We start from the raw sequence: 17,892 nt of genomic DNA, 5'->3' as shown, positions 1-17,892 counted from the left end.
GGCTTTCTGAAAGTCTAGATGCATTACATCCACTGGCACCTCTTCATCCATTTTACTTGTCACATCCTCAAAAAATTCCAGAAGATTAGTCAAGCATGATTTCCCTTTCATAAATCCATGTTGACTTGGACTAATCCTTTTACTGCTATCCAAATGCCCCATTATTACCTCTTTAATAATTGACTCCAGCATCTTTCCCACCACCGAAGTCAGGCTAACTGGTCTGTAATTCCCCGTTTTCTCTCTCGCTCCTTTCTTGAAAAGTGGGATAACATTAGCTATCCTCCAATACACAGGAACTGATCCCGAATCTATTGAACATTGGAAAATGATCACCAATGCGTCCACTATTTCTAGAGCCACCTCTCTGAGGACCCTGGGATGCAGACCATCAGGCCCAGGGGATTTATCATCCTTCAGTCACATTAGCCTACCCAATACTATTTCTCGCCTAATGAAAATTTCTTTCAGTTCCTCTACCCCCTTAGATCCTCTGTCCTCCAGTACATCTGGGAGATTGTTTGTGTCTTCCTTAGTGAAGATAGATACGAAGTACCTATTCAACTCTTCTGCCATTTCCTTGTTGCCCATAATAATTTCACCCGTGTCTGCCTTCAAGGGACCTACATTTGACTTTGCTACTCATTTCCCCTTAACATATCGAAATAAGCTTTTACTGTCCTTCTTTATATTCCTGGCCAGCTTCCTCTTGTACTTCATCTTTTCAGCCCGTATTGCCCGTTTTATTTCCTTCTGTTGTCCTATGAAAGTTTCCCAATCCTCCGGCTTCCGGCTACTCTTTGCTGTGTTATACATCTTTTATTTTAGTTTTATTCTATCCCTAACTTCTCTTGTCAGCCACGGTTGCCTTCCACTCCCCTTAGAATCTTTCTTCCTTTTTGGAATGAAATGATCCCGGATTATGCCCAGAAATTCCTGCCATTTCTGTTCCACCGTCATTCCTGCTAGGATCCCTTTCCAGTCTACTTTGGCCAGCTCCCCTCTCATGCCTTCATAGTTCCCTTTGTTCAACTGTATCACTGACACTTCCGATTTAACCTTCTCCTTCTCAAATTGCAGATTAAAACTAATCATATTATGATCACTACCTCCAAGCGGTTCCTTTACCTCGAGTTCTCTTATCATATTCTCTGGTTCATTGGACAACACTAAATCCAGAATTGCCTTTCCTCTGGTTGGCTCCATTACAAGCTGCTCTAAGAATCCATCTCAGAGGCATTCTACAAACTCTCTTTCTTGAGGTCCTGAACCAACCTGATTTTCCCAGTCTACCTGCATATTGAAATCCCCCATCACCTTTGTTACATGCCAGTTTTAACTCCCGCTGAGTTAACTCCCGCTGTCCCGCTGAGTTGCTCCAGCATTTTGTGTCTATCTTCAGCTAGGCACCGTACTATTCCTGAGCTGTACTATTCTATGTTCTAATAAACTGTCGAAAAGGACAAATGCTGAAATGTTACCATATCTCTTTCCATTATTTTTTCCTGACCCCACTGTTTCTGACATTTTCCGTTTTTATTTCTGTTTTTCAATGTCCAAGAGTATTTTGCTTTTGTGACCAAGTAATTTATGTTTTGATGACAGTGAAGGAAGGAAGGATTCTAAACCATTCATGAGAAGAACACTGCTGGTATTTATATATTTGGCATCAACGCACTATGGTTAAATAGTGGTCAGATTATGGGATTAATAATCCTGGAGCAAATTTGAATCCTATCATGACACCTTAATTTATTATCCTACATGTTTAAAGCATAAAGTGATGGAGTAACTCAGTGGACCATGCAGCATCTGTGGAGGAAATGGACAGGCGACGATTTGGGACGTGACAATAGGCAACAGCATTTGAATCTAACAACCCATTTAAAAACAATGGCATAAAAACTACAGCAATCCCAACTGTACTTCACCATCAAGCTAAAATAAACTCAAATTCTGAAGTGCTTATAAAATCAGGCAAGAATTAGCTAATTTACTTCAAGATTTTAAGATAGCCATTAAAGTAATCATCACTTCAAGTACAGGCAACCCCCGCATTACGAGAGGAGGAGGGTTGTGTTCCTGGAAAAGGTCCATATCGCAATCTTCTGGTACAAAGTCATGTTATTTGCACCAAGAAAGTGGGATTAAAATAAAATACAATTTTAAACTGTTACGTGAACTGCTGTAAGGTGGGGGGGGGGGGGTCACATGTGTAATATATATGCCATGCGATATGGTGAAGAGCTAATGGCCAATAGAACATGTTTTCCTCGCACAAGTACTTCTTAGAATCGGATACAAATGAAAGATAAAACTAGTGGAGAATTTCACCATTTCATCCCAGCAGTCTGATCATTGAGTACATATTGAAACTTTAATTCTCCTGAAATCTCGGCCAATTTTTGCTTGTTTAATTTGCAAATCCTGAATCAATACAACTTCTGAATCTTAGCCGAAACTAAGGGAAGCAACTCCATTGACTTAAAGTGTGTGGGGGGGGGGGCATCCTATCATCATGGGCTCACCAAAAGCAGAAATAAATCTAGCTAAGAATCAGATGAGTGAACTTATTGAAAAAGCATTGCTGCCTCATATATAATATAACCATATAACAATTACAGCACGGAAATAGGCCATCTCGGCCCTACAAGTCCGTGCCGAACAATTATTTTCCCCTAGTCCCATCTACCTGCACTCAGACCATAACCCTCCATTCCTTTCCCATCCATATACCTATCCAATTTATTTTTAAATGATAAAATCGAACCTGCCTCCACCACTTCCACTGGAAGCTCATTCCACACAGCTACCACTCTCTGAGTTCCCCCTCGTGTTACCCCTAAACTTCTGTCCCTTAATTCTGAAGTCATGTCCTCTTGTTTGAATCTTCCCTACTCTCAATGGGAAAAGCTTGTCCACGTCAACTCTGTCTATCCCTCTCATCATTTTAAAGACCTCTATCAAGTCCCCCTTTAACCTTCTGCGCTCCAGAGAATAAAGACCTAACTTATTCAACCTTTCTCTGTAACTTAGTTGCTGAAACCCAGGCAACATTCTAGTAAATCTCCTCTGTACTCTCTCTATTTTGTTGACATCCTTCCTATAATTGGGCGACCAAAACTGTACACCATACTCCAGAATTGGTCTCACCAATGCCTTGTACAATTTTAACATTACATCCCAACTTCTATACTCAATGCTTTGATTTATAAAGGCTAGCATACCAAAAGCTTTCTTTACCACCCTATCTACACGAGATTCCACCTTCAGGGAACTATGCACAGTTATTCCTAGATCCCTCTGTTCAACTGCATTTCTCAATTCGCTACCATTTACCATGTGGCGGGAAGTTCAGAATCTTCATACTGCAACCAATGTCATGTCAAAAGGACATGCTTTCTTTACTAATTTACTCCATGAAGAGCCACACAAAGGGAAAACTGTTACCATGTTTGAGAATTCCTGCTTTTGCATTTGCTTCAGACTAATCTGATGAATTTGTTTACTGACATCTATCTGGATAAAGATTTTCAATTATTGTCTCAGAATAAATTTAGGTTACGTGAAGAACCTCAGTTAAACTCATGCAAACTTATAAATGACTGGGGAGCTTTGGGAATTGTAATTGATTGAATGAACAGAATTGTTCTAAGCACCTTCAATTTAAAAAATATTAAAATATCTATCTAAAAATATAATCTAAGCATAATTGTAAAGTGAAATTCAATTTTTGAGTTTGCAAAAATCCTTAAAAAAAATACTTGATGTCCAAATTTGTAGTATATGGAAAGAGTATGGAATATGGTCCACTTGGTTTTTTTAAGTGCCTTTACAGTTCTTGACAACTCAACGACCTCACTCAAATGGCCATTCTTTAATAAAGTATATGAGAGTTATTGAACCAAATGCATGTATCTCATGCATGTCATTTAATTACTATTAAATCACCAAGAAAAAATAATCAGAGTACTAATCCAAATTTCCAGTGTCAATTAACGCAAGGCTCCTGGTTTGTGCTGAGATTACCACATATTTTGACATATTAATCTTCCCTTTAGATGAAAAATATTAGATGTTCATATGCACGAAATTATACCTGTGTTCGTAATATTCTGAGCTGAACTATTCCTTCGTTTTCTTCTTCTCTCATTCTCTCCGTTGTTAGCTGCAATCTTCCGATTAAATTAATCTTTCCCCTCTTCTGAACTTTGCTGTTTTTGCTACAAGAGATAAATGCAGGCTATTTTGAAAAGGTCTAATATTGGATGTAATCATTTTAAACTTGTTGAGTCAAATAAAAACGGGAATGAACTCTGCCAATAACAGCATTATTACACTGCAAAGGATACATGTTTTATAAAATAATTCACATATAATCACAACTGTCAATTTCCTCACATGAAGACACAATAAACTGCAGATACAGTAAAATTGAGCACAAAAAAATAACTAGGGGAACTTAGCAGGACACGCAGCATTGGGACTGAAACAATGTCTGTTTATTTCCTTCCGGCCTGACCTGTAGAGATCCTCCAGCATTTTGTTTTGTGCTCAATTTCCTCACAACTGGTCAAAAAAGGCATAAAAATCATTCCACTGCATTCCTAGCCCCTTAATCCCCAAATTGGTTAGCGACCATCTAAACGGTATGTAACTCACAAAATAAAAAGCAAAGCATATTTAAACTAGAGGAATTTCGCTGAAAAGTTGAGTTCACTTAAGATTATGTGGCAGAAACATGAGACATGTATTTCTGCATGTATACCGTTTACTCTGAGCTTCATGCGAACAAAGAATTTCTTTGCACCTTACGATACGATAGAACTTTATTTATCCCAACACAACACAAAAACACCTTGCTATATATTACAATAAACTAATCTGAATCTTTATGTTCAAGTTCCTTTTAATTAGCAAGTCAATCTCTATTGATGGGGGATAGTCTGTAATATTTTGTTGCTGAGGTAAGATTAAAGTTGTGCAGGTTGATTCAAGAACCTGATGATTGTGGGAAAGATCCTGAACCTGGTGGTGTGGGACTTCAGACTTCTGTGCCTACTGCCCAACAATAGCAACAAGAAGACATGGCCTAAATGGTGGGGATCCTTGATGATAGATGGTGGCAGTGTCTCATGTGGATGCTTTCGATGGTGGGAAGAGCTGTGCCAATGATGGTCCGGGCTGAGTCCACCACTCTCTACACCATTTTGTGTTCCTGTACATTAGAAATGCCATATCAGGCCACTTCACAACCAGTCAGGATGCATTTTAAAGTGTATCTACAGACGTTAGAATATTTGGTGACATATCAGAATCTATTTAAACTTCTCAGTATGTAGAATCACAGCACATCTTTGTGATTACATCAATGCGATGGGCCAGGATAGGTCATCCACGATGTTAATGCCTAGGAATTTAAAGCTGCTAACTCTCTCCACCACCACACCACCACCAATGAAAACTCTGGACTTTCTCTTTCTAAAGTCAATGATTAGTTCCTTAATCTTGTTGACTTTGAGTAGGAGGTTGTTGTTGTAGCATCACCCAACCACTAGTTCTCTCCCCTGCACTAATCACCACTCATAACCACCCATGGTTCGGCCAACAGTGGTGTAATCGGTGAATATATAGATAGCGTTGGAGCTGTGCTCAGCTTCACAGTCATGGGTGTAATGAGTTGATAAAAGTAAGCAGCCTTGAGTCCACCTGTGTCAGTGAGGAGATGTTGATTCCAAACTGCACTGATTGAAATCTGCTGATGAGAAAGTCAAGGATCCAGTTGCAGAGGAAGATACAGAGGCCCAGGTCTTGGAGTTTGGCAATGGCTTGAGAGGATGATTGTGTTGAAAGTCAAGCTGCAGTTGAAGAGCAGCAGCCTGACAAACGTGTTCCTGTTATCCAGATGGTCCACAGCATAATGAAGAGCCAATGAGATGGCATTTGGTGTTGACCTTATATTCCGGCTTATTCCACATCAGAATAATTAATAGAAACATAGAAATTAGGTGCAGGAGTAGGCCATTCAGCCCTTCGAGCCTGCACCGCCATTCAATATGATCATGGCTGATCATCCAATTCAGTATCCCATACCTGCCTTCTCTCCATACCCCTGACCCCTGACCCCTTTAGCCACAAGGGCCACATCTAACTCCCTCTTAAATATAGCCAATGAACTGGCCTCAACTACCTTCTGTGGCAGAGAATTCCAGAGATTCACCACTCTCTCTGAATTATAACGTTCAAAGGCTAGACATGCTTATTGGGCATTAACATTAAGCTTCTTTGTTCATTGCGTATGGAAATACTGGTGAATATATGTTCCCTTATTAATCTGCTAAATTGTTTCTTCATTTATTTCAACTCTTGTCTTCTCCCAAGTTAAAAGCAGTAAAATGTTCCACCAAACTGGATCATCGTTTTCCAGTAGGCAATAAAACTGGATACGATACTACTCGCTTGAGGCGATACAACAAACTGCACTGTACATTGCTACCTCTGCCTCTGGAAGAGCTTTCATATCTCAGAAGTGAGATTTACAGTTCCCTGTATATGTCAAAAACAGACTGAGATCTACCTATAAAACCATCTGGAAAGTGAACTCACCTTGAAGTTAGTTTAGGACAGAATTAAAAAATACAATTACAATACAATTACAATTACAATTACAATTACAATTACAATAGTCTATGTTAATATTTTATAGCTTCAAAAACATTAAAGTAGCAGTAAACAATGAAATAAAAACAGGTTTTTTTTCAACCTTTTTATCTTAATATTTGAATACCTTCACTAAGACTATTTTTCATACTTACATTAAAGAGAAGTCTTGGTTCACTGAGAAAAGTGTGCCTTCAGTGAAGTCTTTGGGTGAGCTGGCTTGAGGTTCCTGGAGTAAAACCTGACGTTTCAATTTTGGAAAAGCTACAAGAGACTTTTTGAAATAAAAGAAAAACTAGTAAGAATATCAGTTCCAATGTATATTTATTTAACAGGAAGATCAAAAAAAAAAGTATCACATCTTTGATGGCAAAAATGATACTGACATAACTCAAGGCTCTTTATCTGAAAGCATGCAGCATTCATCAGAATGTACATTAATTAACGGCTTAAACAGAAAGTCATACAGCACAGCAAGAGGCACTTTGGTCCATCAGATCCATGCCCATCATCAATTATCTATCTAACTAATCTCATTTATTAGCATCACCCAGAAGGGCTGTGGAGACAGAGTTCATGGAGTCACACAGCACAGAAACATTCATGCCGACCAAGAGGCTCCATCTAAGCTAGTCCTTTTTGCCTGCATTTGGCCTATATCCCTCTAAACTTTTCCTATCCATGTACCTGTGTCTTTAAAATGTTGTTATCGTATCTGCCTCAACTACTCCTCCAGCAGCTCATTCCATATACCCAATCACCCTGGCTTCACTAGCTTAGTCAGGGAGGCACAGTTGCACAGCAGTAGTGCAGGTTTGTAGGTCAATTGGTTTCTGGAAATTGTTCCTGATGTGTATGGTAGAACTGGTGTATGGGTGATCACTGGTCGGCGTGGACACGGTATGCCGAAGGGCCTGTTTCCATGCTCTATTTAAACTAAAATAGTCCTTATTTCCATTTTATTATTGTGAATAATCCCATTCAAGTACAATTATGCTAAAAGAAGGTTACTGTTGTTTCGGGCATTACAAAGTCTACTACTTCAAATTGAAAGAACGTATAGTTGTTGGGGAAAAAAAAATAACATACCCATAATGTCCTCCTAAGTTCTGCATCTGGTAGTTCAGTTGCTAATTTTAAATTTTCAAAACTAATCTTTTCTCTTGGTCTTTGGTTCCAGGCAAACAGTACTGCCAATTGAAATGTGGTAACCTCTAAATCATACTGGCCAACCTCATTTTTGAAAGTTATCTGTTTTGGGAGTAAAAAAAAACATTACTACACAATATGATAATGCAGATTGTTTTATTCATTGAAACAAAAGGAATGCAACATGCTAAGTCAAATAAAATTGATTTTACATTAAGCCTCTAACTAAATTGTAGAATGAATTTAAAAACAGCAAAAGAATTGTGAACAAGGCAGGCAGAAAAAGGGAATCAACTTTGAGGAGGACAGTACTTGTTTAAAATTCACTATACCCAGTAACCCAGTCAGATTGATAATGTTATCAGCTGCTGTTGGAAAGAAAGGAAGGCGCAGAAAAAGAGATGAGGGGTTGGGGTGGTAAGGGGTGGGGAAGAGTCATGTGCTAGGTGGGCTGGGGAGAAAACAGAATGAGAGTTTTAATTGAAGGGATGTGCGTGATGGCACGTGGTACTGAGGGCCCAGATCAACCTAAGAGCTAATGTTCTGGAAAGGGCAGTTTCGGCAACAATGTTTCTTACAGTGTCTTTTGTTTTTTTTATGCATTTATGGATGAAAGATTTTTGCCAAATGTAGATATGTTTTTTTTAGTAACAACCGTTCAAAGTACAGCAAGATCAAGAACTGTCACTGAACCTCAGTCAAATTTCCAGCTGCCTTTTAAATGTTTCAAACAATTGAAATAGTTACCACTGCACAAATGTTTGGCTTATGGTCAACATGAACCTTAATGCGATCAAGACTATTTATTGTCGCTAGTGCTATTTACTGTTCTAAAAATAAAAACAATAAAAGCTGTTCACTAAATGTCATACAGGAAAAGCTCAATGGTCAATTGTCTGAAGATTATTTTTTGTTCTCTTAAAACCAACTGTTCTTTTTCTCTGCTGAATATATCGATCATTATTCAGATCCGAATACAGCACTGTCAGGTCTCCTCTGGAGCCTCATATAAATATGTGGCTATTTTTCACGGTAATTTAGACAGTCGATTCAATCTTATGACAGACACATCACAACGGAGCTTGATACTCATATTCACCAATCCAAGAGTCACAAAGAAGAATTTGAAATTCTACTTTTATCATAAGATCAAAGTACGAGGACAAACAACACCATATTCAGGGTAAAATAAAATCACAACTTTATTCGCATATATGCATTAGTTAACTTTCATACTTTTAAAATTTATATACATTTTTTAAATTTGACATTTACCCAGATTCTGGCCAAATGAGACTGCAAGTTATTTTAAAGGTGATTATTTAAAATAGATTTGTATCCTATTACTTTTATTAAATATAAACATAAAGTATTTTTTGACTTTAAGGACAAATTTAACAATCAAACAATTGTAACTCCAGCCCATGGCTAAATATAAATATCAGAAGCATTCTCTACTTACAATTCCATTAGACATGAGGTGATGCCAATGTAGCTTTCTACCGCTGTGATTTTTTTTGTAAAATTCCTCCACCTCAGGGATAAGGTCTTCAAGTTCAGTTGGTAGAGAAACAAATACTTTCTCAGAGCTTCTAGACCAGGCACCAGCATTTAAAATCTTGATATTCACAGAGTCAGCTAAATCGGGTTGATTATAACCATATTATTTGCATATCTCATGTAAGCAAAAAGCAGATATACAGATATGAGTTACTCCAACATTTTGTGTCTATTAATTGAATAGTGTTGATTGATTTAAATGATCTTTCATTCATGTGTTCTATATCTCTCTACATCACTTTTACATCTCGTTTCCCTTTCCCCGACACCTGAAGAAGGGTTTCAACACGAAACGTCACCCATTCCTTCTCTCCAGAGATGCTGCCTGTCCCGCTGAGTTACTCCAGCATTTTGTGTCTATCTTCAGATTAAACCAGATTATGCAGTTCCTTCCTACACTATTCCATTATTGTTTAATTTTCTGCATTTTCTATGCTTAATTCAAATTAATATACTCCCCAAAGAAAGTAATACCTGGAAGGGCCAATTTATTGTTTTTGTGCATTTCTTTGAAAACTTGGTTAAGGTCTTCAGATACTTTAATATCCTGAAACATTCTGGCCAACTTGTTCACATAGTCGGCAGGCATTCCCACTTCCTATAAACAAAAAAAAATCTCTCATAAAAATATTCAGCAATAAAGATTAAAATACAAATACAATTTTGCTAACCAGCGAAATGGTCAGTCTGAATAAAACTGCAGAAATACCTCGTACTCCAAATTTCACATGAGCAAGCGTGCATTTAGTCACAGGTTTATAGTAATGTTGAAAGATAAATCATTCCTTAATTAAGGTCATAATTGTGAAATTGTACAAAAGTAAATTCTAATGAAAACAAATTCTTATTTATAGAATGTGTACTGAGAAAAATATTTTAACTCCATTAGAATACCACACATTATACTAAATTAAAAATATTAGTCTAAAACATCATCAAGACCAGTGAAACTGCACTAAAGGACTTCAGACTCTAATGCACACTTGCCAGAGTGACGGGCTCTTTAGCCATGAATCTCCACATGGCACGATTCTGACTTTAGACTTTTAAGGCTTTTTGATATGTAATCCTAAAATTCATTTTCGATCTCCCAGTTCTAAACCTAACTAATAGCCAATTATATAGAACTTTATGAAACTCTTTTTGGAAGATAAGGTACACCCTGGTGTAGACTTTTCCACAGTTCAGAGTTATTACTTTTCAGTTCATTTCTATAAATGCTTTTCATGTGTTGACATTAGGTACAGCACAGAAACAATTTAACCTATTTAGATTTGCAGGTGTAGCCGAACTTCCACTCAGTGTATATTGGGTCTCATTCAGATAGAAATATGTAAGAGAATAAAACTTTGAAAACCCAAATAACTAATCCTTATATTTTTCTATTAAGAGTAATAGAAACATTGACTTAATGCTTTTGCTTAGTGAGTATGCAAGTGATTAAATGATGTCATAAATTCACACTATTAAAAAACAATAGTTTATGTGCAAATATCAAATTTAGATATGGACATATTTTCCATTCAAATGAGGAAATGGACAATTTTCTACATTTAAATCTTTATCCTATATTGTATTGTATTGTATATCTTTATTGTTATTTTCCTGAGTACTCACATACCCAGAGGAAACAAAAAAACGTTACTCAAACCAGTGTCCATTCAGTGTGCAGTAAAAAATAAATAGAAATAAAAATACATATATCATGAACAAGTTTAACACTACTCTCAACTAAACATCAACAGGCGTTCCGATCGGCAGCGGCACGACAGTGGCTCTGAACAGGTTGGTGGTTGGTGCGCGATACTTTGGCAGGGGGCAAAGTCCGTTTAACAGTCTTATAGCCTGCGGGAAGAAGCTGAGGAGCATCCTGCTGGTTTTGCAGCTAATGCTCCTGTACCTCTTCCCAGATGGCAGGATGGAGAATATGTGATGCGATGGGTGGTAGGGGTCTTTGATGATGGAGATGGCTCTGTTGATACATCTCTTCCTGTATATGTCCAGCAAGAAAGGGAGTGGAGCACCAATAATCCTGCTGGCGGTCTTCACTATCCTGTCAAGTTGGTGCCGTTCGTACGCCTTGCAGCTCCCGAACCAGGAAGTGATGCCGTTGGTTAATGTGCTCTCGATTGTTCCCCTATAAAAAGTTCGTAGATGTGTAGTGGGGAGACCTGCTTTACGTAGTCTTCGGAGAGGGTGTAGTCGCTGCTGGGCTCTCTTGACCAGTGCTGTGGTGTTGGTTGTGGACATCAGGTCATCTGACAGGTGGAGTCCTAGGAACTTCACGCTGCTGACCCTTTCCACATCAGCTCCATCGATGTGCAGAGGTGTATGGTGTTGTTTTCCCGCCCTCCTGAAGTCAACCACCATCTCCTTAGTTTTTCCCACGTTGAGAATGAGGTTGTGGGATTTGCACCATCCTGTGAGCAGCTCCACCTCCATCCTGTACGCCGACTCATCATTGTCACTGATGAGACCCACCACTGTTGTGTCATCAGCGAACTTGTTGATGAAGGTGTTATTGAGTCTAGCAGTACAGTTGTGTATAAGCAGACTAAACAGCAGGGGGCTTAGGACACAGCCTTGGGGCGAGCCAGTGCTCACGGCTATGGTTTTTGATGTCCTACTGCCCACCCTGACTGTCTGCTGCCGTTGTGATAGAAAGTTCAGGACCCAGTTACATGTGCCAGCATCAACCCCCAATAGCTCCAACTTCTCCACCAGCTGCTGCGGAATGATTGTGTTAAACGCAGAGCTGAAGTCTATGAAGAGGATCCTAGCATAAGTATTTTTCCGATCAAGGTGTGACAGTACGAGGTTCAGTGTTGTTGAGACTGCGTCCTCTGTGGATCGGTTGGCTCTGTAGGCGAACTGCAGTGGGTCTAGGTCGGTAGGTAGACTCTTTTTGATGTGCTGCATAACCAGTCGCTCAAAACACTTCATTGCTATGGGTGTTAGAGCCACTGGTCGAAAGTCATTATGGCAGGCTGGGTTTGGTTTCTTCGGGACAGGGACGATGGTGGCACTCTTAAGATAGTTTGGCACTACTGCCTGGCTGAGTGAGATGTTAAAAATGTCTGTGAAGACATCTTTCAGTTGCTCGGCACTGTCTCTTAAAACGCATCCAGGAATGTTGTCCGGCCCTGCAGCTTTGCGTGGACTGATGCTGGCAAAGGCCTTTTTAACTCCGGCTGCGGACAGCCTAAGCGACTGGTCACTGGGAGATGGCAGTAGTGCACGTGTCTGGGTGCTGTTTTTAACCTCAAACCGTGCGTAGAACTCGATCAGTTCATCTGGTAGAGAGGGGTCGTTTTGGCATATCCGCAGCGGGGGGGGGGGCTTGTAGTCAGTGATGGTATGAAATCCCTGCCACAAGCGACGTGTGTCTTTGTCATTTTCGAAGTGGCTATATGAACAGTTAACAGGCTAGTGATCACAAGCTTATACTGTGGCGATTATGCAGCAAGGTTGGAATAAACTATTGATGTGACACTGTATCTAATAAATCACTTTGGGAATTTTAATTACATTTTTTTTTGATGTGCCTTTCACTTAACTAACACACTGATGGTTAAGGGATACATGTCATCCAAGACATTGCCAAAACTCTCTCTCTTCTTCATAGGGATGTCCTCCTAAATTAGCAAGATTAATATTTTGTTGGAAATAAAGGTCGGTCAGCTGACCCTTACATTTCACACTAAGTGCTAGCCTACATTATAGCCTACATCCAAAATCTCTGCAAAGGTTAAACTATAGCCATCTCACTGTGTTGGCATATTAATTACAATTCTAAATTGAGCCAGCTGTATTGCATCACTAGTATCAGCAGCAGACACCAATTTTATTCTTAAATGTTGTAATTAGCACATATCAAGAATATGTTTTTGCAATGTGATACTGCCCACAAATTATTCTGGAAAAACCTGATGCACTTTAATGATCTAATCTGGAGAAAAGCCTAACAGGTAAACAGAAAAAGTAACATCAGTTGGCCAATACCCTCCTCAAGATTAAATATGTGCATTATGACTTGGGCGAAAACTACCTTCATTTGATTATATTATGCCCAATGAAAAACATTTTTTAATTCTCAATTTAATTCAGCAATTAAAGATGCTGTCTGGGCTGCCACGTGACCATCTAGAGGCTAACAATAAGACACACACCCAGGTCTGATCACCCTGCGGTGGGCCTGCCTTGACTGAGGGTGTCTTGTGATAAAAGTCCGAAACACCCAGTGACATTGAGGTACACAACTGAAGATGTGTCTGATTGTTAGCAAATTCACCTAGTGGTCATACCCAAGAATGTCAATTGTAGTGAAATCATAGGGATTGTAACATCCAGTCCTACTAATCAATCAATCTCGAATGAAACATAGAAACATAGAAACATAGAAATTAGGTGCAGGAGTAGGCCATTCGGCCCTTCGAGCCTGCACCGCCATTCAATATGATCATGGCTGATCATCCAACTCAGTATCCCGTACCTGCCTTCTCTCCATACCCTCTGATCCCCTTAGCCACAAGGGCCACATCTAACTCCCTCTTAAATATAGCTAATGAAGCATTACGATATTTAGGCGTGACGGCAGACAAATAATTTTGCCTTTCAGCTAGTGCCTTTCATGAATGAACAAAGTGAACTGCAGTTACTAGAGCTAAGTTCCAGAATTGCTTTTACTTGCCATGTTCCTAAATAAATTTAGTAGGGCAAAAGGAAAAATGCATGCCTCAAAACATTTAGAATGGAGATATTTTTACATTTACTTACTCTAAGCCATTCCACCATATTTTCTTCTATTTCACTGTCAGCTGATATATCCAGGATTAAACGTCTTGTTAAGTGAGCTTTATGGTATCGCATAAAGACGTCTTTGTTTTGCACGTATTTTAGTACAAGAAGCTGTTCAAAATAAGTCATGACATTTTAATATTTTTTGCAGAACTACTCCAACGATAACTTTAAGCAAACAGAGTTATTTTGAGTTATGTATATCGTTAGAGCATACAACACACAGAACCAAACATAGAACAATACGCGTAGTACTGGAGTAACTCAGCGGGTCAGGCAGCATCACTGTAGAACATGGATAGATGATGTTTTGGGTCAAGACCCATTTTCAGACAGATTGTGATGGTGGGGGAGGGAGCTGTATGGTAACTCAAATTTCACTGTACCAATTGGTGCATGTGACAATAAATGTGAACTTGAACTTGAACTAGAGGTGGAATCTGGAAGAGAGGTGGTGCAGGACAAAGCCTGGCGCTTGATAGATGGATACAGGTGTGTGGGTTTATTATTGGCAGATGGTTGGACAAAGGCCAGAGATGAAAAGATTAAAAGTGTGAGATAGGAATAGAAAACGTTTGAATCGTGAAGCTAGAGGAAGGAATATAGATGCAATGGGTCAGGGAGAGGATGAAAGGGAGAAATGGCTATAAATCCGGATTGAACACAGGGAAGTGGGGAGAGGTGGGTGTGGAGGAGGAAGAAAATTAAACATATAGATCTAAAATAAGTGCGGGTGGGGGGGGGGAAGGTTGTTTGTAGGTTTGTTACATAAAATTGGAGAATTAATTGTTCATACCGTTAGATTGTAAGCTACCCAAGTAGAATATGAGGTGCTGTTCGTCTAGTTTGCATATGGCCTCACTCTGGCAACGAAGGAGGCCCATTTCTCCCCTTCCCCTCCCTCTCTTGCCTTCCACTTATATTCCTTCCTCTGGCGTCATACCGTATTTCCCGGCAATGAAGACGCTATTTTTTTAACCCAAAAATAAGGCACGAAAATTTACCTGCGTCTTGGAGACCGAAGGGTAGGTTGTTAGCCAAGAAAGATAGACTTGGTTATCCCTCAGTACAGCAACATCAAGAACGACGTTGCTGTACTGAGGGATAGCCAAGTCTATCCCTCATTGCTGGCAGCTGATGAGAAGCGGCTGTAAAGTGGGAAGCGGCTGTAAAAGGAGAATGCCGCTGGGGAGGGGGGGAGAAGAGTTCCTTTCACAGCATGTGGGGAGTCTGGCCCGGGTCAGCGCGGCCTGGGCTGAACAAATTGGCTGGGCCGCCAGGGGTAAAGTTGCGGGGAGGGAAGGTGCGTTGAGAAGGAGGGGGTAGGGGATCATGCCAGCAACTCACTCCCTCACCGCTGCCGTGGCGCTCCGGGTGGCCGGGGAGGGAAGTAGCTCGGGTGGCTGCGAGCTTCCGCCGGGACCGGACAGCGGAACCGGCCGAGGCGACCTGGGTGCTACAGCCAGTCCCGGAGCAGGCGACCTGCGGGCTACAGCCCATCCCGGGGCTCACAGGCGACCTGGGAATTGCAGCTAGTCCCCCGGGACGTGAGGGATTTGGGAACTGAAGCCTGTCCCGGGGCACGCAGGTGATGTTGCCGAACCCTGGACTAAACCGAACCGTTGATCCTGTCCCGCCATCCTTTTTTCAAAATTTAGCAACTTAAATTGGGGGTGCGTCTTTGACGCAGGTGCGTATTAATTGCCGGGAAATACGGTAATTCACACCTCTTCTATCCTACTTTGTCTTTTTAGTTCTGGCTTTTTCCCAACCATCTGCCATTCAAAAATCCCCTCACTCACCAGGCTTTGACCTGCTCCAACCTCTCTTCCAGCTTTCTATTCCCCACCACAGTAAGCCTGAGGAACGGTCCTGACCCAAATCCTCGTCTGTCTATATGTTCTCCCGAGATGCTGCCTGACCTGCTGAGTTACTTCAGCACTGTCTTCTTTTTTTTTTTTAAGTATTTGTTTCCTTGTATTAGCACTGAACAATACAATGCAGGAAGAGACCCTTTAGCCTTCACGACACTTCGGGAAAGTTTACAACATGCAATTCTGGCATGCCAATGGTTGACAAAAATTTAAGGAAAGAATTAACATAAGCACACCTCTTGCACTTGATAGCGATGGAAGAAAAAGTCAACTAAAAGTATGTTATACCAGATGTGAACATATCAAGTTGCCCAAAGGTGGGTAACACATATCTAATTTTTAGTACCAACTTCATAAAATAAAAATGTTTTAAAAAATGGCGTTTTAATATTTTGATTCGTGCTTGCGGAACATTGGGACAAACTGAACATAAGCTTGCTTGTGCATCATCCTTACAAAACAGTTTTGAATTGTCTCCTGGATTGTTGATATTTGACAGTTTTAAGAAAAATTAAGTTGGAAGAATTGGATAATTATTGGCAGGGTATGCAAAGGAGAAGATTATTTAAATGTGTAGGAAGGAACTGCAGATACTGGCTTAAATCAAAGATAGACACAAAATGCTTGAGTATCTCAGCAGGACAGGCAGCATCTCTGGAGAGAAGGAATGGGTGATGTTTCAGGTCGAGAAGCGTCTCGACCCGAAACGCCACCCATTCCTTCTTTCCAGTGATTATTTAAATCATTGGGTAAAATCTGTATCTACAATAGAAGGGCAAACTAGTATTGTGTTAGACATATACATACCACTTCTTTTAGTTTTGCTTCAATTTCTTCTGATGTAAGCTTCTTACTAAGGGGCGTTTTTCTTAGTAGCATGTCACAATAATTTGCTAGTAGTTCTGGGCACTTCGATTCAGGCTGAGTTTTTAATCCAACTCTAAATTCAAGGAAAAGAAAAATAAACATTTTTAAGAAGCAGTTTTTGAGAATAGCATTTATATTTCACGTTAGACATAGACAAAAGATTTTCCAATCATGTCAGATGAGGTCCTGCAATTATTCTAGCCGAACTTCTATTTATTTATATTGAGCCAACCATTAGAACAGCATGCAACAAATCATTTCTTGATCATTTTCCTTAAAAGATTGGAGGTGAAATCATGATTAAAAATGTGTTTGTTTAGAAATATTGAATATCTATCTGGGGATGGGGTCACACAAGGTTTAATTCACACAAATGTGAGTTTTTTCATTTTGAGATTTCAAATGCAAGAGGAACAATGACGTATGGAGGTATCTTGGAGTGCAAGTCCATAGCTCCATAAAAATGGCAACACAAGTCATTAGGCGGTAATGATGACATATGGCATATTTACCATAGTACTGGGCACTGAGTATAAAAAGTTGTTAAGTCAATTTTCGGCTGCGTAAAAATTCTGGTTAGGCCACATTTGGAGTGCTTTATATGGTCCTGAAGAGGCTGTAGAAGAGGTTAATTAAAATATAGCATAGATTGGAGTGTTGGGGAAGTCCAGGACAAGGGGTCACAGTTTAAGGATAAAGGGGAAATCCTTTAGGACCGAGATGAGAAAAACATTTTTCACACAGAGTGGTGAATTTCTGGAACTAGGTAGTTGAGGCCAGTTCATTGGCTATATTTAAGAGGGAGTTAGATGTGGCCCTTGTGGCTAAAGGGATCAGGAGGTATGGAGAGAAGGCAGGTACAGGATACCGAGTTGGATGATCAGCCATGATCATTTTGAATGGCGGTGCAGGCTCGAAGGGCCGAATGGCCTACTCCTGCACCTATTTTCTATGTTTCTATGTTTTAGCTTTAAGGGGACGTTAG

The 17,892-nt window shown here is 39.9% G+C and overlaps 1 protein-coding gene across 3 annotated transcripts in view; it reads right to left on the bottom strand.

The window, feature by feature from the left end:
- Positions 1 to 17,892, bottom strand: part of cul5 (cullin 5) — a 62,983-nt gene that overhangs the window by 7,820 nt on the left and 37,271 nt on the right. For all 3 annotated transcript variants that reach the window (XM_033022698.1, XM_033022697.1, XM_033022699.1), the window contains 7 exons: positions 16,848 to 16,980; positions 14,146 to 14,277; positions 9,844 to 9,967; positions 9,272 to 9,447; positions 7,750 to 7,911; positions 6,816 to 6,934; positions 4,100 to 4,223 (listed from right to left, as the gene is read on the bottom strand). In XM_033022698.1, coding sequence (XP_032878589.1) covers positions 4,100 to 4,223; positions 6,816 to 6,934; positions 7,750 to 7,911; positions 9,272 to 9,447; positions 9,844 to 9,967; positions 14,146 to 14,277; positions 16,848 to 16,980 — 970 coding nt within the window. The remainder of the gene's footprint in view (positions 1 to 4,099; positions 4,224 to 6,815; positions 6,935 to 7,749; positions 7,912 to 9,271; positions 9,448 to 9,843; positions 9,968 to 14,145; positions 14,278 to 16,847; positions 16,981 to 17,892) is intronic.

The sequence above is a fragment of the Amblyraja radiata genome, chromosome 6 (genome assembly GCF_010909765.2).
Source record: "Amblyraja radiata isolate CabotCenter1 chromosome 6, sAmbRad1.1.pri, whole genome shotgun sequence".
In the NCBI taxonomy this organism is placed as follows: Eukaryota; Metazoa; Chordata; class Chondrichthyes; order Rajiformes; family Rajidae; genus Amblyraja; species Amblyraja radiata.
Note: the sequence above shows the minus strand (reverse complement) of the source record. Positions and strands in the feature narration are given on the sequence as shown.